We start from the raw sequence: 24,645 nt of genomic DNA, 5'->3' as shown, positions 1-24,645 counted from the left end.
GAATTCAACTCTCCTGTTTTCTTCCTGCAGATACTCTCAGGCCATGCTTAAATTTCCTTATAGTTCCATGTTAAGTTTTGGCAAAGAACATATAAATATCTGTGAAGGTTGATGCTCCTCGGAATACTCGTGTCTGCCACTCAGGGTCAGTACCCTGGGTTCTGCATGGAATTACACTGACACACTTTTTTTTTTTTTTTTTTTTTAACAGATTGACAAATTACAGAGAAAACTTTCCCCTCACTCCCACTGCCCTTGGTATTGGTTTTGATGAATGGGCTGAAGATGGCCAGTGGAAATATATGTGGTGACAATTCAACAGGAACACGGTCACTCCAGTGGGACAAAGGGAGGTAACACAGCTTTGCCCCAATGGATTCACCAGTCAAGGGCAGGGCAGAGAAAGGAAGTGAGACAGCTAGAGAGAGGCAACAAACCAAAAACCAGAGAAGCAGACCCAAGACGGAGGAGCCTCCCCCACCATCCCTGTCGCCCGGACAGAAGCTCTCAGTGTGTGACTGGCAGGTGACCTGTGCCGAATACCGGGGATCATCAGGGAGCTTCTCTAAAGTGCAGAGTTCTCAGCCCAATCCCAGACCCATGAGTCAGAGCCACTGAGATCAGGCCCCTGGCTGTCCACGTGTGCCTGTGACACCAGAACTGGAACTGCTGCCCTCTAGACAAGAGGCTCACACACAGGTAGTGCTGCTGCCCTGCTGAGACACCAAGTTTGTCTTGGGACACCAAGGCTCCCCAGCATCCCCTGACACAGCTGCAGTCAGGGCCCAATATTGGTCCCGAGACATTTTCCAGGGATCTGGCTTTTTCAAAGTTGAATGCACAGTGAAATCTGGTCCCCCTCAAGGGCAGGGGCACCAGACGCCCAGAGGCAATTTTCCCTCTCAAGACAAGGCCCCAGGTGCTCATCCAGGGCAACTTGGACAAGCAGGGCCCAGCCATAGGTGGGTTTGGGCAAAAAACTGTTGAGTGATCAGGTGACACAGATGACAAAATCCAACAATCAAAAAAGCCCCCCAGGACGAATTCCTTCCATAAGCAGAAGGTAACTCCCTGGCCTGCTCTTACGCAGGCAGAAACATTCCCCTCGCCAAAGATTTATGACCTTTGGGAATATATCAGATGTTAATTGCCTTTAGCAGCACGGCTTTCAGTCCCATTTAATAAACTGCTTCCGTAGGGAAACCTTCAGGTACAGTTAGTATTAAAAAGCCCAAATCCTTCCTCTCTTCTCCAAATGAACATTACAGATATTTGAACATGGGTTTTAAGCGGAGATTTTTTTTTCTAGCACCAGAGTTGACTTTTAATTTGTCCTAAAGCCACTGAAGCAAAAACCATGAGAAAACATTCTGCTTTCCTTTATAACCCTTCAGTACACACACATACACACAAGACTATTTGTAGGAAAAAAATGGCTTTGGACATGAGATTTAAATGGGTTTCATCTCACAGTGTGGGACAGGGAAGTGGGGCCCATCATACAGGAAGCTTCTAAAACTCCCTTTGGGGATGGAGATCAACTCTAAAGATCCAACAAAGGCCGGGTGCAGTGGTTCACGCCTGTAATCCCAGCACTTTGGGAGGCCGAGGCAGGTGGATCATTTGAGGTCAGGAGTTTGAGACCAGCCTGACCAACATGGTGAAACCCTGCCTCTACTAAAAATACAAAAAATCAGATGGGCATGGTGGCACGTGCCTGTAGTCCCAGCTACTCGGGAGGCTGAGGCAGGAGAATCACTTGAACTCGGGAGGCAGAGGTTGCAGTGAGCTGAGATCGTGCCACTGCACTCCAGCCTGGCAACAGAGCAAGACCCGTTTTTTGTTTTTTTTTTAAAGATCCAAGATAGACATGTCTGTTTCCCCTAAGGAAGGTTCTTCAGCAAGAATCCCCATGACCTATAGTGGAAAAGAAGGTGGCAGAGACAGGCACCATCCCCCTCAGAAGGAGAACAGCGTTGGGCAGAGGTCCCAGCTGTGGTGCCCAAAGCGTGTCCTTTATGAAGCCTTTATGTTTCCAATACCTTGCCTTCATTTTTCCAATACTTTGCCAAAGGGAGGCTTGCATCTCATTTAGGCCTTCTGCACAAGGAAATCAGTGGTAGAGAAACAGGCAGAAGTGTCCCATCCATTCCCAATGGCGGGACCATGTGGAAGTACCTGCCATTTTCTACCGTAAGAGACCGGGGTGTTCCAATCCAGAATTCATCTTGGAATAAAGCATCAGGTCCAGCCATGGCTCTGACATCCCTCTCCCAAGCCCCAGGTGTGTCTTTCATTATCTGTCATTCCTCCAGGTTACCTAGGGGCCAGTACACCTGGGAGGGGTTGTTGGGGGCTAACTTGAAAGGAGCCATATGGAGGTACATTTTTTTGGAGTCCAGCGGATGGGAGGGAGGACACAGTGATGCAGTCTCCTTGTCCTTGAGACACAACTGAGCTTTCACATCTGAGAGTCCTGTTCTGAGGGTAGTGGTGGAGGGGGCATAGCTCCCTTCCTGGGGACCATCAGGGGGGTACATGCTGCAGCTCCCAGCACACACGCCTCTGGCTGATCCCCTTTCTCTGTCCTCTAGCGTCTTCCTGCCCCTGCTCCTCCTGCTGCAGGTGCACGCTCCACACAGGCTCTGCTGAGCTCCTACAGTCTGCTCAGTTCTGGTGGGGAGTTCTCATCTCAGTTGCTGGGCCTTGGCCCTGACAATCAGCTTCCTTGCTGACAGCCTCTGCTCCCCGACCTTAAGTCCTGGTCTCCCCTGTGATGACTGAGGAGACATTCCATCTACAGGAGAAAACAAATGGGAAGGCTGCCTGGGCCCATGTGACAGTGACGGGGCGGGGCATCCTAATCGTCCCAAGGCAAACTGAAAACTGCAGAATAGCTCTCTCATCCAGCGCAGTGAGGACAGGGCACCCTTGGCCCCAGTAGAAGGTGGCTAGCTGGGCCGGGACTTCCTCACAGACCCATGTCCCCAGGCAGCGGCACATGCACTGTACACATTGCCTATACCCCCCAATGCAGGGGTCACACCCCACACTAAGGATCACATCTGGGTTAATTCCACCCAGCAGCCTTTTTATCTGGCCCTCCTGAAGAGCCACACACACAGCAAAGTGCAAAGGAGCCCACTGTTGGTTTAGCTCTGAAGCTCAATCCCTATATGCCAAGACAGGCCTGTGACAGGCAGGCTTCCCTGGCACTGGAGGCCAGGAGGGTCCCATAGGTATGAGACCCAGAGGAGAAGGGAAGGGCGCAGCCACCATCCTGACTCTCAGGCAGGTATTGTGCGGGGAGGCTGCACTGCGGGGCTGGAGGGCCACCATGCAGCTGCTGCTGTGAGCATGATGGGGCTAGGGCGCTGCAGCAAGCCTGTGGGCTCCCAGGGCAGGTGCGCCTGAGTCACGGCAGCCAGAGCCAGCCTGGGTCCCAGTGACCCTGCCTGCTGCGCTTTGCAACTTCAGTAGAGGAGGACAGCGAAACAAAGGGCAAGACAGGGAGAAGGGAAACAGGTAGAAGAGAATGTCAGGGACACCACAGAAAGCAGGTGAGGAGGAGGGAGAGGGAGGGGGTGGGCAGGGAGTTGTCCCCTCACCAGGGCTTCTGCAGAGGGGCCACTCGGCTGCCCTGGGCTGACCCTGCAGGCCCTGCCAGCTCAGCCGGTTGTCCCCGCTCAGCAGGTCACACACAGCCAAGAAAATACCAGCACTGCAGGGGACTGGGCAAAGCGGCATGCTCCACGTGTATTTCCCAGCTTTCCTGAGCTCAGGCTACAGACTCTTCCCAAAAGAAACTTGTTTTTTTAGAGGGAATAATTCACTACTTTAATTTCCCTTCTCTCCTAGAATGACAAGGGTGAGGGCCACATAGAGGCTGTTAAAGCAGCACCTCCGTCTTCATGGGCCTGGCCGCTCTTCCCTTATCTCTGGGCCTTATCGGCCCCATCTTATCCAAAACGAGCCTCTCGCTCCCACTCGCCCAGCAGAATCAGTACAGCCATTGAGGAACACGCAGCAGGTGCCAGCTCCTTGTGTCACCGACACTACGAGAGGCCAGGGACTACACTGGGGTTTTGATTTCTGGTGTCAGTAATCTCCTAACAGTTGATGGGGTTGGGGTGGGGGTGACAGTTTGATTTTCAGAGTCTAGATTTTGTTTCTAACTTGGATGGTCAACAGTGAGAAGCAAGAGTGAGGCCCTATTTTTCGGTTGCTCCAGGAGATTTCAGGATCTCATAAGGCCCCATTTAATCTGGGTGGGACTTTGGTCTCTTTTCAGCCTTTGTCTTGATTCTAAAAGAATATGGAACTGTTCTACAAATAGACAAAGGTTTCCTTTAAAGACCCAGCTCTGAGACCCCCTGTGCTCTAAGCACCTTCTATACCCTCTGCCACTTCCTAGACTGAGTCTCCTGGCCCCAGTGCCCTCCCAGGTTGGCAATGATTGGGAATGACTTAGGCATCTCATGGTACCTGCATAAGCCTCTTCTTATTGCCTTTTAGAATTGTTGCCATTTGCAAGGAGTGAACCTTGGGAGGAGGTAGAAGGGAACTTTGCAATCTGTTTCACTCTTTGATAGCCATTATCCTCGAACAAGAGTTGAGCATGACAGAAGTGAAGCTTTTGATTCTAACTTTATTTTTTGGTGATTCTAACTTTTAGATCACTATTTGCCATGCCTGTCCTCCATGTCTATGGAGATTTAAGGTTTGATTTCCTATAGGAAGCCCTCAACCAAACTCTACTTAACCAAGACATCTGCAAGCCAAGCTGCAGGCCCTAAAACTTTAAGGTCACAACGACAAATCACAATTCCCAACTTTCCTGGAGAACTAGAAACTGCTAGTTCACAGTCCTGAGCTGTGTCTATTCTTCCCAAGCTTTGAATGTCCATGGTGGACTGACCCAGTCAGCTCTGGCTATCCCCAACCCATGGAAGCCAATGGTCAAGTAGTGAGGACACTGTAACAATGAGACCCCCAGTCTGGACTGGATTTCCTTGAAATGTACAGCAAAAGATTGCACAGTTATAATAAACTATTCAAACAGTTGTTTTGCGAGAGATGAATCCTGGTTACTTTATGCTGAAAAGCCTACTGAATGGTCCCAACCAGGAAGCTTAAAGGACAGAAGATATAAACTATCAAGAAGAAGGTCAGCAGTATCCCTGAATGTACTAGAGCCACATATCCCCCCAAGGTCCTTAAAGATACATGTTTGGGTGGGTGGGAAAAGAAGCGAAGGAGAACTTACTCTAAGAAATGCTGGCCGGGCGCAGTGGCTCATACCTGTAATCCCAACACTTTGGGAGGCCGAGGCAGGTGGATCACTTGAGGTCAGGAGTTCGAGACCAGCCTGACCAACATGGTGAAACTCCGTCTCTACTAAAAATACAAAATTATCCAGGAGTGGTGTTGCACACCTGTGATCCCAGCTACTTGGGAGGCTGAGGCAGGAGAATCGCTTGAACCCAGGAGGAGGAGGTTGCCCTGACATGAGATGGCACCACTGCACTCCAGCCTGGCCAATAAGAGTGAAACTGTCTCAAAAACAAACAAACGAAAAAGAAATGCTAACAGGTGGCACTGGTGCAATGGCAGACTCATTCCAAAGGACAGACAGGGTCTCAAGAGGCTGCTGGGTCATAGATGGTTGGCAGAGCTGGATAGTGACAACATAAACATCAAGACTGAAAGAGACTACTCCAACTTCACATGAATCATTAAAGTGCAGATAATGTTTCCAAACTGTCATCTATCAAAACAAAGACCAATTCTGCCTCACAGCAGCAGCAGCAGCAGAGTAGACTTCAGACTTACCAGCTGACTTGAAATTGCTTTAGCTACACCCTCTCAAAAGAGGTCTTGGAAAGATCCTGGAAAATTAGCCAAATGAAAATTTATAATCACCCAATGGAACTTCAAGGCCATTTGTTCACAGACCTTGTCATGGATTGGCCAAGTGGTATCACAGTCCCCCAGAAGATAAAATAGTGAACCCCAAGGGAGAGCTACCATAAAAGAGGGTGAATGATTACAAGTCGAAGGAGACCACCAAACTGGAGCTACACAACCTGAGGACAGGAGTTTCAAGAGCAGCAGGCTGGTAAGAAATGGAGGCTGAAAAAGAATTGGTAGATTGGTGAAAATCCCCAATGGGGCAAGGAAGGCTAGGACCAGGACTAGTCAAACACGTGTAAAAACAATAAATGATACCATGCAGAGGCTATCCAAGCCCCTGGAGAAGTGTAACAGAGCCAACATCCAGCCTTCACTTAGAGCAGCCAGCTGCAGAGAAGCAAGGGCAAGTGAAAGCCATCCAGGGAGACGTCGGTCCAAACCACTATCCAGTGCACATGTTTGGAAAGTCCAGCTCGAAAGCCAAGTACAAATGTTTGAGTAGATTTTGGTGGGTGGTGGGGCTCCTGGCCTCTCCCCTGCTGTGCACTAGTCTTGCCGTCTCAGGCATAGACAGCTCAATTCCAAAAATAGCCTCTTATTTCCTTGCCACGTTTCACCCTGATGACAGGCAATTTGATGAATGAATGCTAACTTCTTTACCCAGATGTAGGACGATCCCTGGTGGGCTGCTTCTGGTGGTGGTTGTTTTGGTGGAGAACTATCAACTCCCTGGGAGCACGCCACGGAAGAAGGGGGCGGCAGAGACAACACAATCTTTTCCTTCCAACTTCCAAAAGATTTACAAGCAGAAAGTCTGCCTGCAGTCACGCCAGAGTACACCACTTTTCTGTTACTGTAACATCTACCTGGTTCATGAAGGCCCAGCAACATCTGGCCTCACAGAGACCCCAAAGGAGAGGAACACCAGACAGCCCATTGCTCCGGCTAGCAGGCCATCTCTCTGGAAATCTTTTCTGGGAGAGGAATCTCTTCCTCAGCATGTCCACTCCCATTAATGGAAGAATAGATAAGGAAGAAAGAGCCAAAAACATAAAGAAGCGCTTCGGTGGGCCAGACATGAGCAATTTCCCAGATCACTTAGAGGATCTTTGAAGAGAATGAGAAGGAGGGAGCGTCCTTCATCGTCATTCTTTCTTGGGGGCCTTTAAATAGGTGAGGCCAGAGAGATTTGGTATGAACCCTTTTGTTTTTGTACCGTTGAAAGGGACAAAGCAAATTTGGAAGTACTGGCTTGGGAGGTGGGCGGGGGGAGAGCACGGAAAAACAGAGATATTTGCACCTATTACCACTTAGATCAACTTGAATATCCATATTTAATTTAAACTCATCAAATTGAAAAAAAGTTGAAAGGGACTTGGAAAATAATAATTGGTTGATATTGCTAAAATCAAAATCAGACACAACATCTTTTCTCAATTTAAAAGCATTAGTGTGTGCATTGGGTGGGGGGGTGCTGAATACAATCAAGTGAAATTTTAATTTTAAAAAGCAATCAACATTTCAAGAGATGCCTCTATGTCTGAGGTCCCAGTACCAAACTGACCACAGTTCATTAATAAATTGAAGCCTACCACTGGCAGACTTCATCATCATAGCCCGAAGGAAAACACTGAGATTATTAACTCTATGCAGCAGGCTGCCTCTGAGTGAATAAAGGAAAGCAAGCATTTCTTCTCTTTTCCAAAAACCCCAACCCGGACTGTTTCTAGTGAATACAGGAACACCCATGCTGTGAGCAACGCTTCCAAGAAACACCAGGATGACAAGAAGCAAAATGTCACATCACACTGGGTGGTGGATCCTCAAGCTCCACATCCAAGTTACTGGTAAAATAGACAGTTTACTTAAGTCGGAACCCAAAACGGAGACAATGCTTCCCAAAGAAAAAATAGGTACTTTGGGAAGTTGCATTAACTCTGGCCACCAAAAATGACATTTCTGTACAATTACCTGGAAGAATTGATGCATATTCCAGAATTATTTTCCTTGTTTTCCAGGGATCCCAACATATGCCCTGAGAACCTACTTCCTACAATGGCATATAAATAATCTTTGAGTGCTATTATGAGCCAGATTTTGATGCTTTTCATTTAATTCCAGCAAATCTGCAAGGCATTCAGCATCCCCATCTTACAGATGAGTCAACGGAAGCTGAAACAGATTAAATGTGTCCAAAATCACAGGGTAGCAACCAGGGAAACAAGTTCTCTGACTGCAAATCCCACTGCCGATCTTCGCCTTTATGGTTGATTCTCAAGCTATTTAAGTAGCCAAAGGACCCCAGAATTTGCAAGCACTAGCATTAGAGTCAGAAGTGTCTGGGTTTCCGTTCCATCCTAACTAGCTGTGGGGAGGGAACATCCACTCTCCCTTCCTCTGGGCTTCCATGGGTGGACTTCCATGCCACTTCCTAAAAACACACTGGGGAGAACTTTTTTTTTCTTTTTTTTTTTTGCGATGGAGTCTGGCTCTGTCGCTCAGGCTGGAGTGCGGTGGCATAATCTCGGCTCACCGCAACCTCCGCCTCCTGGGTTCAAGTGATTCTCCTGCTTCAGCCTCCCCAGTAGCTGGGATTACAGGCACATGCTACCACACGCAGCTAATTTTTTGTATTTTTAGTAGGGATGGGGTTTCACCATGTTGGCCAGGCTGGTCTCAAACTCCCAACTTCAAGTAATCCGCCCACCTCAGCCTCCCAAAGTGTGAGGATTATAGGCGTGAGCCACTGCACCCAGCCAGGGAGAACATTGCTGAAGGAGCACTCAGCTGACACTCAGGCAGTAGAGCTGGTTTCTCTCTTGCCCTTTGAATGTGTCTGTTTTGAGCAGAATGGGACTCCCCTTATTCCTTAGCTCCCGGGTAAGCACACAGTTCAGGTCTGGCCAATCAGAGCACTCCCCACCCAGCAGTGTGCTTCAGGGTGGGGGATGCAACCCCAGCCAAGCCAACCGGAGTCGTGCCCTGGATTTCTGCTGAAGAAGGGCTCTGTCTGAGGTTGAGGTTGCCAAGGGTAACAAAATCCTGGAACCACTGGTTGCCTTCCTGGCCACCATATAGAGATAGTTTTACTAAGAATTCCACCAACAAAGAAAAATAGAAAAACAGAAAAAGAGAGAGATTCCTGATTATCATCTGAGCCCACGGATCCAGCCATGCCTAAAGATAGAACCCTGGCCAGGGGCAGTGGCTCACACCTGTAATCCCAGCACCTTGGGAGGCCAAGGCGGGCGGATCACGAGGTCAGGAGATTGAGACCATCCTGGTCAACATGGTGAAACCCCGTCTCTACTAAAAATACAAAAAATTAGACAGGCGTGGTGGCAGGCACTTGTAGTTCCAGCTACTCAGGGGGCGGAGGCACAAGAATGGCATGAACCCAGGAGGCGGAGCTTGCAGTGAGCCGAGATTGTGCCACTGCACTCCAGCCTGGGCGACACAGGGAGACTCCGTCTCAAAAAAAAAAAAAAATAGAACCGCTGAACCTCTCCGTTAAGTGAGCCAATGAAATCCATCCTAGAGGGCTGAGTTGACCTTCCTTCCCTTCCAGCCAAGAGCACTGACGAATACAAGTTCATATTACACAAGTGTACCAAGTTCGCTTGCACATCATAACCCCCCAACATAACCCAACTAGAAAAAAGAATCTAGGTGCTGCCAGGGTTTTGATGGGAATTTAAAAAAGAGCTGGAGAAATGTAACCAAACAAAAAGATGCTTGTCTGGATCAACAGGCAGTCACGATGCCTGCAGCCTGAGTCTTCAGGTAACAAGTGTTCCACGCTGAGGGCCCTCAGAACCCATGTAGATGTTCTGCGACTGTACAAGGTACCATCATGCATATGATGCCTACGTGCCTTTGGATTTGCTGTGCAGAAGCTGCTCAGCATCTGAGACTGTGGACACAACTTTTGTTCTGAGGCCAACAAGGCTTTCTGGAAACACAGGCTCCCCACAAACCCACCTGAAGCACTGGAGACCCGCGCCACGTCCTGGGACTGGGTAGAGCGATTGCGACTCTGTTGCCGACGCCGGCTGGAGGCTGACCTGGTGGCGCGCACGTGGACCTCACTCACTTTGAAAAAAGCCACCATGAAGGGCTGCTTGTCGTAAGGGCCGTCTCTGCCCACCAGACCCGCGGCTCGGGGGTGGACGTGGACTCCTTTAATGCAAATCAAAGCATGCATCTCTTTATTCCACAGAAACTTATTCCTGTAGCTACAACACTTAAGGGATACTTCCTAGTTTCCCAAGTGCTAATAATTAAAATGAGTGTGAAGCAGATCATGTATCCCCAAACCTTGGCTGGCACCCATGGGATGGCACCTTTTGGCAGAATCAAAGCACTTCTTTCAAAGTTTCAGAATCACATGAAGGAGTGGCATGAACTCCTGGGCTCTCCTGTTTCTGCTAGATTACAAATCTGCAGTTACTCTGCCCTCCCTGGTGGGCAGATCAGCAGTGGGGACCTCAAGCTGCTGGCTCTGGTGCTGCAGGAGGAGCGGGTACTGCAAACCTGTTCATCCATCAGGATTTAAACAGATGCACCTGCCTCTCTCTTACTCGCCTTATCCCCCGCAACCTGCCTCTGCCTAGGAAAGCTGTCCTCCTGTCGCCATCCTCTTGGAAACATTACCACTCTCCTGTCTCCAAGGTGCCCAAGCCTGTTTTCAATTCCTTTCTAGGAGGCCTCCGGGAAAGGTTTTGGTTCTCAATGCAAGTCACAGGGGATCAGCAAATGAGGCCCTCCTGAAGCTGAGGACTTGACTGTCGCCCATGGTTCTAACACAACTGCTGTAAGGGAAATGCGTGAAACTGATGACTTGCTGGACGTTGGAGGGTTGCGGATAATAACTTACCATTCCTTGTCACCACGCTCAGCTGAAGCCCCATGTTATGCTGCGGAGTCACAACCCACAGATTGCTAGTGGCCGTGATGTCAAATTCCAGCCAGCCTTCTTCTGAGGCCCACACTACACGGGTGTCCAACAAACACAGGTCAGAGTCTCTGAAAGAAACAAAAAATGGCCTGGTGAATAGCGCACTGCCCGAAGCTCCTTCCCACTCTTTCCTGTCTCAGCGTCAGGATAAAAAATGCCCGAGTCAGATCACATCTACCAGTGAGGCACAAGCACAGTGACCTGCCGTAGCTCTGAAAGGCGTGGTACCACCCAGGACACAGGCATGACACAATTAGGAGACAGGTACACCTGATAAGGCACTTCATAGAAATCAGCTTTCACCTGGACACAGGCAGACCCTCTCAACTTTACCAAAGATCTTGCTAGTGCTGCTTATGACAGATCTTTTTGCGAATTAGGATAAATTACAAATAAACGATTATTTTAAAAACTTTTTTTTTTTGAGACTGGGTCTCACTGTCACCTAGGCTGTAGTGCAGTGGCATTTACATTTTAATACTTCTATTATGTTTTAAAAATTTGTTTATGATACTGTTAGTGACTAGCTTACTTTATGGCTAATAAGCTCTAAAAACAGGGAAAGTAGGAGACAGCGAGAAACAGGTTTGAGAAAAGATAAAAATCAGGATCCGTATGAGCATTTACAAATTGGGCTTTGCTCGTTTTTTCTTGTTTTGCAATTGGGACTGAAAATCTTCTCGTTTGTTCCTATGAAATAAAGAGAAGCAAGAAGCCACATCACATCCCTAAGTAATCATCTACTATTTTAGTTAAGGCCTCTGAATGGTCGGTCTGCAGTGAGTATCCAGTCCTTCCCCATATGGACTGTGTAGCCAAGGGTGGATGCTGAGTGATTTTAAAGTTCATCCCAGCACAGCAGTAAGCTATGGCTGGGGTTCTCTGAGACAAAATCAGAGAATCCATTCCTTCCATTAGGCCCCGCAGGGAAGACTCTGACATTTTTCACAGCTTTTTAACTAACATAATCTAGGGGCTGTGGGATGACAGTGTGAGGGTCTCCTTCTGCTCACCTGCATTTTATGATAGGTCAGTGCCAGGGGATGGTCATCTTTGTGTGTTTTAGGGACAATCTGAATCCGCGTATCCATCCCACAGCCACTAGAATGAGATGGCCTGGGATTCCCATGACAGGGAAGGCTGTATTTTGGCCATGGAAAGACTTAAAGCTCCTGGTATTTGGAAATATTTTGCTGCAATATCTTACAGAGAGAGAAAAATGACTAAAATTAAATACTAAGTTTAAGATGAGCACACATTTACATAAGTTACAAAGTGCTTTCATCTACTTCTCTGTTTGGTCCTTACACCAATCCTAAAAGCCAGGCAGAGTGTCACGGTCTCCACTTACAGCTGGGGAACCTGAGACTCAGACACGAGGCTACCATCATGTGGTCAAGATCTCAAGCTAATAAGTGAAAAAACAGGACCTAGTTTTGGATTCAAAGAGCTTTCCATAATAACATACTGTCTCATTGAGATGATTACCAAAGACAACCTGTGATGAATGAATGAACTTCATCTCTAATCCATCAAATTCTTATGAGGCCAGTGAAACATCAAGTTCAAATGGTTAGATTTCTCAGAGGAGGAGCGAACAGTTTCTCCTGCCTCCATGGCCACTTAAAGTGAGAAGAGAACTCTATTGTCGTCTTTTCCAAGGATAAACAGTAGGCACAGCTAAAAGTCGTTTACTCAGCTGCTTAACAGTCTGCGGGAGGCCACATTCTGGCCTGCCCAGTTGAAAGCTCCCTCCGATGTGGATGCGTCACACCCCCTGTTGACAAATTACCCCCCATCACTGAGGTAACAACTGTGAGGAGGGAGATCGGGGAGGGGGGTGTCCATGGAAAACAACAAGCAGAGATTGGAAGGCCAAGGCTTTGAAGTCAGATGTAAGAGGACATCAATTCTGTTCTGGAAGGTCACAGAAGACCCTCATCCAGCAATAACACAGACAGTGTAGACAGCACTGTGGGAAAGTAGCCCCGGTCCCAGAGGAAGCACAGCACACATCGGTGGCCCGGGCAGAATGTGGCTGGCCCTCTCTAGCATCAAGACCCGCTGGGAATCTCGAGGGTGAGGCTGTCCTCAAGGCGGGGCCATGAGCGCATGCCGAGTTACCTCTGACGACTAGATTAGGCACCTACATTTTAAAGAGTTATAATAAGCATACACAGAAATACAGTTCAAAGCGTGAGGGTAGCACAGCTGGCAGAATGAGCTTTTATTTTAAAGATCAGGGTTTGTGATAAAGAAAATGGCAGCCTCATCCAAGATAATGTGGGGAATGAGAGATGCACATCATCCGAGGAGGAGGAGGAAAACAGAAGAGCAGAAAGAGAAGGAATGAATTAAAGAGGCAGAACATGAATCAAAAGTTAAACTTGGGGCAAAGGCAGAAGATGAGGATTACCTGTCATGACATGCAGCAATTGCACCTACAGGGTCAGTGCGGATTCGTGGATGTGGGGACCCCAGTTTCCATCCCGACTCTGCTACCGAGTCACTCTGGGGCCCCATGAGTTTGCGTTGTTCTGTGACACACTTCTCTAATCGTACAATGAGAACACTGCCTGTTCTCACTGCTTAAGAAGCTTGTGAGGTCAACAAGTGCAGTCTAGTGGCTGAGCATCGAAAGATGAAAACTCTCTGTGGTCCTACGGCGGCGAGGAAGGCTTGGACGTCAATGTTTAGATCTAGGGTGCTCAGGGCCTGTGGAAGGGAAGTGAGGCAGAGCATGGACTTCAGATAATTGGGCCAAGTGGGATAGAGGAACAGCGAATACTGACTGTGTCAACAGCCTTTATTCCTCAGGACAGCCAGAAAAGGCAAGACCTATGTCGTCTCTTCTACAGCTGAGCCCCCAGAGAGGGTCTCAAGGTCACATGGCTGTTAAGTGGGGCAAATGGAATTTAATCAGAGCCCAGGTCCTTAGCCATCACATATCTAAAAAGTAGAGTCATGAAGCAGACAGGGCAGAGGCTGAAAGTACTGTCCAAGGGCTCAGAATAAAGTAAGGGACCAAAATCTACCACATACAAATGCTAAAGTCAGCTGGATACAGAAAATACAATAAGATACACAGGACAGGCACAGGTTAAAAATCACCAGTTGGGAAGGCTGGGTGTTGTGGCTCATGCCTGTAATACTAGAACTTTGCGAGGCTGAGGTGGGAGGATTGCCAGAGGCCAGGAATTTGAGACCAGCCTGGGAAACATGGCGAAACCCTGCCTCTACAAAAAAATACAAAAATCTGCCAGGCATGGTAGTGCACTCCTGTAGTCCCAACTACTCGGGAAGCTGAGGCGAGAGAATCACCTGAGTCCGAGGAAGTGGAGGCTGCAGTGAGCCATGATCGTACCTCTGCACTCCAGCCTGGGCGACAGACCCTGTCTAAATAAATAAATCCATCACCAGTGGGCCTCCCCGATAAGGGTCAGGTAGGTATGAGAGTGCGTGCAGGAAGGCGCCCGAGATGGCTGGTGTCAGTTGTAGATGGTGACATTGTGGTGGAGCCCCAGTGACACTCCCAATCGTCCTCTGCTCCTTCCAAGCAGAATATGCTGTGTCCAGCATGAGAACATCACGAATGTGTTCACCCCACCAGGGAGAGGAACTTGAAAAAGGAATGAAGCTTTTAGAGACAACTTCACGGGTTCACCCTCAAAGCTTCCAACAACTCAGATATTGAAGAGATGCTATTGATGACAAATCACTAAAACGGTTCTGGTCTGACCCGCATCCACTAATGTTTCCTCAGGGATACTTGGCCTTCCTAGTGTGCGGACTGTAAAAGTGTAGCCTCAAAGAAGATGCATCTGATTTTGCCACGTGAAAAATAAGCTTTCCCTTCTAAATCTCACTTCAGCAGAGTTGAGAAGAGATGTACTCACCTAAAATGTGTGTCACTGATAAAGAATCCTAGAGACTAGGCCAAAATCATCACCGTGCCTAGATTATTTGGACCTTCCTATTGAGGTGACATACTCTGAAGCTGGCAAACCACGAAAGAAAATCTTGAAACAAGGGAAGATAATTTTGAATGCAGTTACTGACTATTTTGTTCTCAACTAACTCAGACCCTACATTTGCATGATGAATACGCTTCTGATCTTCAAGGATGTAACTGTTATTCTTCTCAATGTTTTTCCAACCTCAGAGCATGACATTCCTCATGTTGTGGTCATCCTGGGAAAATGAGGTTCTTAACAAATTAATACAGCTAATAAGATATTTCTGGAAAATTTCAAAAATTCACCCTGGCATTAGAGTTGATGAATCAGAAAGCCACTCACAAAGACTAGTAGAACTGGTGTTTGTGGGCAAGATTTATCCCTGCATATCACTCCCATCACACAGCCTCCAAGGCACATGCCCACATCAGTGATACACCACTGACTGGGCTGAGAGACAGAGAGCACCATTGTCAAAATACAGCAGGTCTTTCTCTCCTTTGCCTCGGAGAAGGGCAGGAGGTGCCTGAGCTCCTGGTGGACAGGCTTTGACCCTTTCCTGACAAACCACACACCCACCAAGGTCACAATGCTGGAGTCAAAGTACAACAGTGTTTACTACTAACCGTTTTGCTAGAAAAATGCTTGATAAACTGGCATTTATATATTCAAAATAAGCAGACTTATGAAATACTCAGTAAGGTGACTCTGTGGTCTTGTTTTTTATTTCTCCATAACACATTCCTTTGCATTTGTATGTCTGGACTTGATGTTAAATTAAAATACAAAGCAACATTTTTTTTTTGTATTGCTGACTTGCTGCAATAAGAAAAATTCATTTTTCAAATAGAATGAAAAAGTAAAAACAATCCATTTTCATTTTAGAAAATTAAGGAGTCAAGCTCATGCTTTTTACTTTTTCCTTACATAAGGTACAATATAGATTATGTTTAAACTTTGACCATTAGAAAGATAGAAAAGGCATCATATATTTGAAAATAGAGTACTACAAACAAGAGTAAACTGCTGCATACATGTACAGATACAAATTTGAGTAACAAAGATGAATGAACATTATTTGGCTACAGTTGCATTTTTATTTTTTTTTACAGTCTTTGATATTACTCAATTTTCACCCAATGGCTAGCATGGTATGAAGAGATGTTTCAAATATCAAATGCACCTTGACTCTGTAGGGGCTATTTCATCTTTAAAAAACCAATATAAATCACTTTGCTGTTAGAATATTAACATAACAAACCCTAACACGGTGTTTACTATGTGACTGTTCTAAGTGCTCTTACATATATTAATGCCTCATAACAATCATATGAGGTAAATACTATTAATGCTATTACAGGTTTATAGATGAAGAAACTGAGGCACTAAGAGATTAAGTGGGCAGGGCATGGTGGCTCAGGCCTGTAATCCCAGCATTTTGGGAGGCTGAGGCAGATAGATCGCTTGAGCCCAGGGGTTCGAGACCAGCCTGGGCAACATGGCAGAACTCTGCCTCTATAAAAAATAAAAAATTTAGCTGGGCATGGGCTGAGGTGGGAGGATCTCTTGAGCCTGGGAGGTGCAGGTTGCAGTGAGCTGAGATTGTGCTGCTGCACCCCAGCCTGAGCGACAGAGCACAACTCATCTCAAAAAAAAAAAAGAGATTGAGATTAAGTGGCTTGCATGTGGTCACAGAGCCAGCAAGTGCAGAGCTGGAATTTGAACGTACGCAGTTTGGCTCATGTGTTGTACATGCTCTTTTATCAGTGGTTCCCAAGTGTAGCCTGCATCAGAATCCCCTGGGGGGCTTAACACACGGATTGCTGCCCCTCACCCCTGGGGCTTCTGACTCAGTAAGCTTGGGGAGGGTCCTGAGAATCTGCATTTCTAACAGGTTCCCTCATGATGCTGATGCTGCTGGTCTAAGAACCACACTTTGTGAGCCAAGGACCCAAAGCCAGACTACCGCTCCATGCAATATGAGCAGTATTACCTGTGCCTGTTTTGTGAACTTAAGAGTTGAAAGCTATCTGCTCTCAAGATTTCTTGCTCCTCTCTCCCTAAAACAGTGCAAACCAAATATAGGCTGCTCCACAAGTCCGTGTGTCTTATGGATTGCCATAACCCTCAGGGAGTCATCGAATTAGGCTAATAAACAGAATTGCAGGTAAGATCCAGTCCAAAGTATCAGTGTTATTAGAAGTCTTGGTTCTGTATGTCCAAGGCAGGGTAAGAGGGACATACAGAGGATGGTAACTTTATACAAATTGACGGCTACCCAGACTGTTCTCTTTGGCCACATAAACGCAACAATGCTTCCTTCCATACACTGGGGTATACTCTAACCTTCACTAAGTGATCAAGTGTGGAGTTTGCCACCTGTTATTTTTATTTAGTTAGTTTGTATTTCTTTAGTTTTGAGAGGGAGTCTTGCTCTGTCGCCCAGGCTGGAGTGCAGTGGCATGATCTCGGTTCACTGCAACCTCCGCCTCCTGGGTTCAAGTGATTCTCCTGCCTCAGCCTCCTGAGTAGCTGAGATTACAGGTGCTAACATGCCTGGCTAAGTTTTGTATTTTAGTAGAGACGGGGGTTCACCATGTTGGTCAGGCTGGTTTTAAGCTTCTGACCTCAAATGACCCGCCTGCTCCAGCCTCCCAAAGTGCTGGGATCACAGGCATGAGCCACTGCACCCAGCCCCCGCTACCTTGTAAACATGTGACATGCAAATCTTACATGTTTTAGTTCTCATCACCAATCCTACATTTCCACATTCCTGTCCAAGGTGGGGAAATGAAATAGTAAAAGTGCTATTGATTTTTTTTTTTTTAAAAAAGATGTTTTACGAAGTTAAAAAAGTTTTTATTTTTAGTTTTTATGGGTACATAGTAGATGTGCCTATTTATGGGTTTACAAAGTAATCTTAACCACTGACATGGCCTGCCGCCCACAAAGCTGGACAACATAGTATGGAGACGCACGTAACCAAAGTGATCTGTTTCTAGGCATGAATGATAAATACATAAGGCATAGTTTCCAGAAATAAAAACCTATTTTCCTTTCTCTTCATGTTAACCAAGTAGATAAGCAGTTCCCAAAGAACAGCGTCTCCTGCCCACCACCCACTGGCTCTTCCTGCCAGCATAAAATGTTTTAGAATTCTTTTGAGGGTATATGATTCTTTGTAACTTTAATTCCTCTCCACAACATTCTCTTCTACCCTGTGCCTTAGCAAGAACAGAACATAGGCTGAGGAACAAGAAGGTCTGATGGCTCCTTGAGCAGTCTTTTTTTTTTTTTTTTCCTCCCCAAGTAGACCGTTCTAGGTATAAGTCATATGCCCTTGACTAGGAAGATGAAACTAACCAGTTACATAACCTGAACCATGGGTCACTTGTATTATCCCTTTTTCAGGGGCAAAGGAACAAATACTGAAAAGCTCACTGCTTGCCTCTCAAGGCCCACACAGAGGGAGCCAGAGATTATCAACTCAGCAGTAAGATTTCAGGAGTCCCTAGGGATCATACCTGTGAAAGCCAGACACAGAAAGAGAAAAAGGTGTGGCTGGGCACAGGGATAAAAGGCTTTGGTTTTCTTCTGCCCAAACTATAATAGTGTTCTCCCATCCTGGCTTTCTCAAATTTGCCCTTCTCTTCAAAAAAGAAACCCGTCTCAGGTATCTAAAAAAGGGTGAACTTTTGTCTTCAGTTCAGCAGGCAACACTGAAAATCCAACAGATTTTATAGAGCGATCAGTCCACAGGTAATGCTTTTCTCAAGAAACCACTGTCCTCCATCATCCTGGAACTGGATCATCTATCGGGTCCAGATCTTGTTTCCAGGACTATGCCATTTCATTACTGAATCAAATGTCGACATTTGTTGGGATTCATTAAAAAGATTTCCAAATGAAAATGATAAAACATACTATACTTCAAAGACTTAAGCTTCTGGTCATGATGTATCAAACTAACATTCCCACTTTAAAAAAACTGAATTAACTAAAAAACGAACTTGTTTGAAGTGCTCTTAGAGCAACCAAGCAAGGCAACACTAGATGGGTCAAGACCTCAGGGAAAAAGGAAATGCATTAAGGTGAGCCTTGTGTTTGCTGCTGCCTTTTCCTTTCAGGGCATTTGGTAATTTCTAGTATGAGGCACAGACACCAAGCAGCAAGTCGTAGTGGCCTAGAGCTTAACGCAGTATCACTGGCTGGGGAGAAAATCAAAATTCAAGGCAGCTAGTGCGTGAGAAGAGCTAAAGTCCCAGAAAAAAAGGGGGCTGCATGGAAATGAGCTCATAAAAGTGATTTCATAGAAGCTTGGGTCACTTCTATGTAGTCTCTTTCCTCTAGGACTCTGGCTCTTCAAGAAGTCCTGGCCTCCTTGAACTCCAACATTTCCAGTTGAGGTATTTGCCAGATATTAAGCTGTGTTTATATGGGACGAGGAGTTGAGAAAACAAGTAGAAAGAAACTGTTTAGAGGCTCAAAAGCAAAGCAGAGGGTTTGGCAGTCTCCCAGTGCTGAGGAGGTAAAAAATCGAGTGCAGAGTCCACCAAGGAAGAGGGGCTCTTGTAAACATTCCAGACTTTCTTGGTTTTTTTATTTTTTTAAAGATTTTTAAAATTAAAAAAAAACTTTTGAGACAAGTTCTTGCTTTGTTGCCCAGGATAGAGTGCAGTGGTGCAATCATAGCTCACTGCAGCCTCGACCTCCCACGCTCAAGCAATCCTCCCACCTCAGCCTCCTGAGTAGCTGGGACTAAAGGCATGAGCTACCGTGCCTGGCTAATTTTTTTTTTTATTTTATTTTTGTAGAGACAAGGTCTCCTTATGTTTCCCAGGCCAGTCTTGAACTCCTAGGCTCAGGCAATCCTCCCACCTTGGCCTCTCAAAGTGCTGAATTTATAGATGTGAGCCACTGTGCTCAGCATCCTAGACTTTCAGCTGAAAGGGCTAAACTCTAGGAGAAAGGGAAAACCAGAAACAAACCTTAATACATCCTTAAACCCTGCCTAACCTGGAACAAAAAGAAAAAGGTGATTTGGCCATATTTTGTCTGCCTTACAGAAGAACACTGAATCTAGTCTGGAAGGAGATAACATTATCTAGAACTTTTTTCTTAAATAATGTCCAGAATTTCATAAATGGAAAATTAGCAGGCCTGCCAGGAAATAAAACCAAATAAGGAAAAATTAAGGGAACAAACAGATAACGGAAATAGACCCACAGGTGATCCAGATAGCAAAGTTATCAGATATGGTCTTTGAATCCAGCCTTATATAAAAAGAATAATAAATCACAAGTTGAACTTGTTCCAGGGATATGAGGTTAGTTTAACATTTAAAGTCATTTAATATGGCAGACATGTAACATTATAAAGGAGAAAAATTATGATTGTCCCAAAATTCAGAAAAAACATTTGATAAATCCATGCCCATTCCTAATTGTAAAAAATTCTTAGAAAACTAGAAATACAGAAGAATTGCCTTTATCTACTAAAGAGTCATCTACAAAAATATTTAGAGCAATCATCATTCTTAATGATGAAATATTAAAACTTTATCTGAGATTAAAAAATCTGACAGAAATCTGAACAATTTCAACATTGTACTGGATGTCCTAGCCAGCACAATAAAACAAGAAAAAGAGAAATAAAAAATAGAATTGAAAAGGAAAAAATAAAACTAATATTTATAGATTATATTCACAGAAATTCCAAAAGGCCATGCAGAAAAACTATTCGAATTAACATGTAAACTTGCAAGGTTGCTGGATACAAATAAAAATCAATGGTATGCTATACCAATTTGGCACTAAATTTTTAAAAAACGAATAATACCATTTATAACAGCATCAAAAACTTCAATACCTAAAATTAATCTAATAAAAATGTTCAAGACATACAAAAAACTATATTACCGAGAGTTATTAAAGAAGGCCTAAGTAAATACCACATTCTTGAACTGAAACACTCATTATCGATGAGATGTAAATCCTCCCCAAATTGATCTCTAGATATAATGCAATTCCAATCAGAAGCCCAGCAAGTTTGTTTTTATTTTTTGTGGAAACAAACTGATTTTAAAATTTATATGGGAATGTGAAGGGCCAGTAATAGCCAAGAAAGTCTCAAGAACAATTTTGAGGTTACACATCAGATATCAAGCCTTATAATAAAACTGAAGGAATTAAGACAGTGGAGTATTGGTGCGAGAAGAGAAAAATTAACCCATGGAACAGAATAAAGATCCAAAAAATGGACTCACACATATATAGTCACCTAATTTATGAGAAAGGTGCCACTAAAGCACATGAGAAGAAGATCGTATTTTCAATAAATGGTACAGGGTCAATTAGGTTTTCTATTCTTACACATCTGGTCTACGTAACCTACTTCAGTGGCTCACCTATGGTCTCAAAAATCTCCTACTGTAGTTTAGCTTATTCTGCTGAGCTCAAAACTTCTACATCTCTCATCATCTCGGGTACTCATGCCATGACTCAAATGTGCAAATCTGAACTCATCTTCATTCCCCTGCTTATTCCTGTGTGCCCGATCTCTGTGAATGGTTCAGAGTGCAGTATCGAACTAAAAACTCTGGAAAATGTGTTTTTACCCTTTTCTCTCCTGGGACAATTATATTCTATCTGTAAAATAGGTAAGATTTTGTGAATTCTGTCAAAAATTAAAGCAATAATTCAGTCTGGGATTGTTCCTGGAGACTCCAGCAGCAGCCTTCTGTGCTTGCCTGAGGAAATCTTCCTGTTTTAGTGAGGAGGGAGGGATGAAGGGGGAAGAAAAGAACATAAATTTATTACCACTGAACTATACACTTAAAAATGGTAAAGATGGTAAATTTTACATGTAGCTTTAACTTCAATAAAAATGCATTAAACACATGAAAACCAACTATAGAGCAGCATTTCCCTCCTTGATTTTAAGATGCATTTCTTCAAATCCTAAGGATTCTGAAGTTAAGATGAATATATAAAACCAAACTCTAAAATCAAATGACAAAAAAAATCCTTGTCTATTTCTAAACAGAGGAGTAACCTGGGATATTGGTTAAATGGAACATAAATTTTAAATTTGGTATTTCTTCAAATGTCTCCCAAAAGACTGTACCATGATAGAACATGGAGAAGAAAAGTTATCACACAAACAGAAGACAGACCATCACTGCCAAGCAACGCAAATGCCAAAACAGAGAGAGCAGAACACAGAATTTCAAAACTAGCAGAGAAAAGTGTGGCCGATTCATGGACCAAACAGGACCATGATTCAGATATTGAACGTGTCTGTTGCAATTTCTGGTTGGCTTTCAAGAGATGCTCTTTGACTTCTAGGTATACAAAATTCAATTACAACAGTAAAAGTATGCCTTTAACCAAGTAAAAAACATAGAAGAAAATGATATTCTCTAAAGACCTCAAAATGTCACTATTAATATAAAGGTGCTACAGAACAAAGATCATGAGTGCATGTTGTGAAAAGCATGTACTCGTGATGCTACGACGCGTGACTATGAAAGGTGAGAAGTCATTCAAAGCAGTCTATACTCCCGGTGTGAAGTCAGCTTAGTATGTATCCAATACAGAAAAAATAGTAAAGAAGTAAACTGACAAATATATAATACTTTTGTGTAAATTTATTCCAGTCTTTCTTCCCCTCTATTCCCTCCTCTAGGAAAGCTGTTAATAGACCAGTGGTTGATCAAGAGATCAACAAAGTTTTGCAAAGGCTTTCTGCGGGAAGGCCTTAGACATCAAAGTACCAGAGTCTGAATGCTAACAGACACAGGTCTTCACTACCTATGAAAACATTTGCCATTCAAACAGAAGCATCCTTGGGATGTCTGCTTCAAACCTAAGGAAAATGGAGGTGTGAGGATGTGTCATAAGGAAGTTGCTTACCTCTTTCCAGTACTTCATCTTTATCTTGAGACTGTACCCACATCATCGAAGTGACTTTTAGAGGAAGCATAGCAGACAACAGTTTAGGAATTATTTGGTCTTCGCAAAATTCGTATGTGCCACACTTTGTTCTCTCAAAGATAACATGCCTGCCCTGTCTATCTGATAGGGTCATGGTAAAACCCTAATGAGAAAATATAAGAGAAGGCCTTTTCCAAACTGTAACTACTATATAAATGCAATTTTTTTTTTACCTGCATCATCACAAGGACACAATGATTTGTAACACCAAATTTTAACACCAAAGTCATCTTTTAAACACCACGCAATACCATGAAGTAAACTTCTAAAAATAAATAAGGCGCAAAGGCATCGTGTGCTACTCAAACTTAACGATGCAGACTATTGTTGCAGCCTGATGGGTTCTTCTTGCTCACTGCCCAGAAAAGCCAATGCACTGAAAACAGCAGGTATTACAGCAAAGAAAGAGGTTAATAATCATAGGGCCAGCCAACTAGTACGACAGGAGATATTTCTCAAATATGCCTCCCTGAGAATTTGGAGGCTAGGGTTTTTAGGGTACTTTGACAGGCAGGGAGCTGGGGAACTGAAATCACTGACTGACCGAGGATGAAATCACAGGGGTGTCTAAAACTGTCTTCACATAGCTGAGTCAGTTCCTAGGAAGGAATCTCAGGACCAGGTCGCATCTTGTGGTCTGCCGAAATGCTAACTCTGAAAAATATCTCAAAGACAAGTTCTTTAGCTTTCACAATAGTGATGTTTATCTATAGGTGTAGTTGGGGAAGTTATACACTTTATGAGCCCCAGTTAAATGATTCTGGGGCAGTCAGCAACTTATAGACAAGCAAGCTGATCAATGGCAGGTCACTGTTTATGCCTGTTCTTTAGCAAAGCCCGACCCCCTACCATAATTCGAAACTTGTGACCTCTTTACAAATACAGTTTCAATTTTTAAACATGTAGGGGATCAGTTCAAGGAATGGACCAGTATGGCCTCTGCACAAGAATAAGCAAGAGCAATTTAGCCAAGAAGAAGCAAGATGGAGTCAGTCAAGTCAGATTTCCCTCACCAATGTAATTTTTGCAAAAACTGTTTCCCTATTAGGTTGCTGATTCCATTCCAGTCTATGAGTTGCTTCAATCAAATCTTCCATGACTTAGACTCCATCTAAGGGCTTATTCTCAACTTTTGAGTAAAGTATCAAGTGTTTGCTTGTTCTTACTAAAAGCACCATCTATTCAAGTAGCCACCTTTTTTCTTTTTAAACTTACCTGGTCCCGTGATTTCTTTTCAGTCAAAGGAACATGTTTGTGCAGAGTTCACAGCAAAAGCTCATCTTGCAAGAATCTTCCCTGACCCTCCCTGGGTCAGGCTTCCTAACTGTCTTTAATATCAGAAGGCCGACACATAACTTCTGCCACCCCAGCTGAGTGTGTGACTCAGCATTTAAAACCCTGACTCTGTTTTTAATTTTTCAAGGAGGCCAACTATTTTGCAACACAAACACTTGTTAAATGGAGTTAATCCATCAACTACTACAAATTTCACTTAGACACAGATTGGACAAATACATTTCTTCACAAGCCTGGAGAATTGTTTTCAGCCAAGACACTCCAAGACGGTACAGATGGGGAGATCAAACCTTCCCCCGGAAGGAGTCCTGCAGCTGAATCTGGAGGCCTCTGGAAGAACACTAGGAGGCAGCAGGAGGCCTGGGCTCCTGGCCCACAGATAAGAAAAGAAAATCTCTTCCTGGCCAAACTGGAGCCCTTCAAAAGCATGAAACTCTCCCAGTTCTCCCAGAATTTCCCCTCTCCTATGCACAACAACGAACCACACGCGGGTGCCAAATGCTCCCATCCTAGAAGGCAAAGAAACTAC

The 24,645-nt window shown here is 44.8% G+C and overlaps 1 protein-coding gene across 1 annotated transcript in view; it reads right to left on the bottom strand.

The window, feature by feature from the left end:
• The window catches only part of BMP6 (bone morphogenetic protein 6), a 155,744-nt gene that overhangs the window by 8,852 nt on the left and 122,247 nt on the right, over positions 1-24,645 (bottom strand). The window contains exons 3-4 of the mRNA XM_032141146.2: positions 10,790-10,938; positions 9,895-10,092 (exon numbers count right to left, since the gene is read on the bottom strand). Of these exons, the coding sequence (XP_031997037.1) occupies positions 9,895-10,092; positions 10,790-10,938 (347 nt within the window). The remainder of the gene's footprint in view (positions 1-9,894; positions 10,093-10,789; positions 10,939-24,645) is intronic.

Source organism: Hylobates moloch, unplaced genomic scaffold (genome assembly GCF_009828535.3).
Source record: "Hylobates moloch isolate HMO894 unplaced genomic scaffold, HMol_V3 SCAFFOLD_20, whole genome shotgun sequence".
NCBI lineage: Eukaryota > Metazoa > Chordata > Mammalia > Primates > Hylobatidae > Hylobates > Hylobates moloch.
The sequence above is the reverse complement of the archived record's forward strand: the minus strand, read 5'-3'. Positions and strand labels throughout refer to the sequence as shown.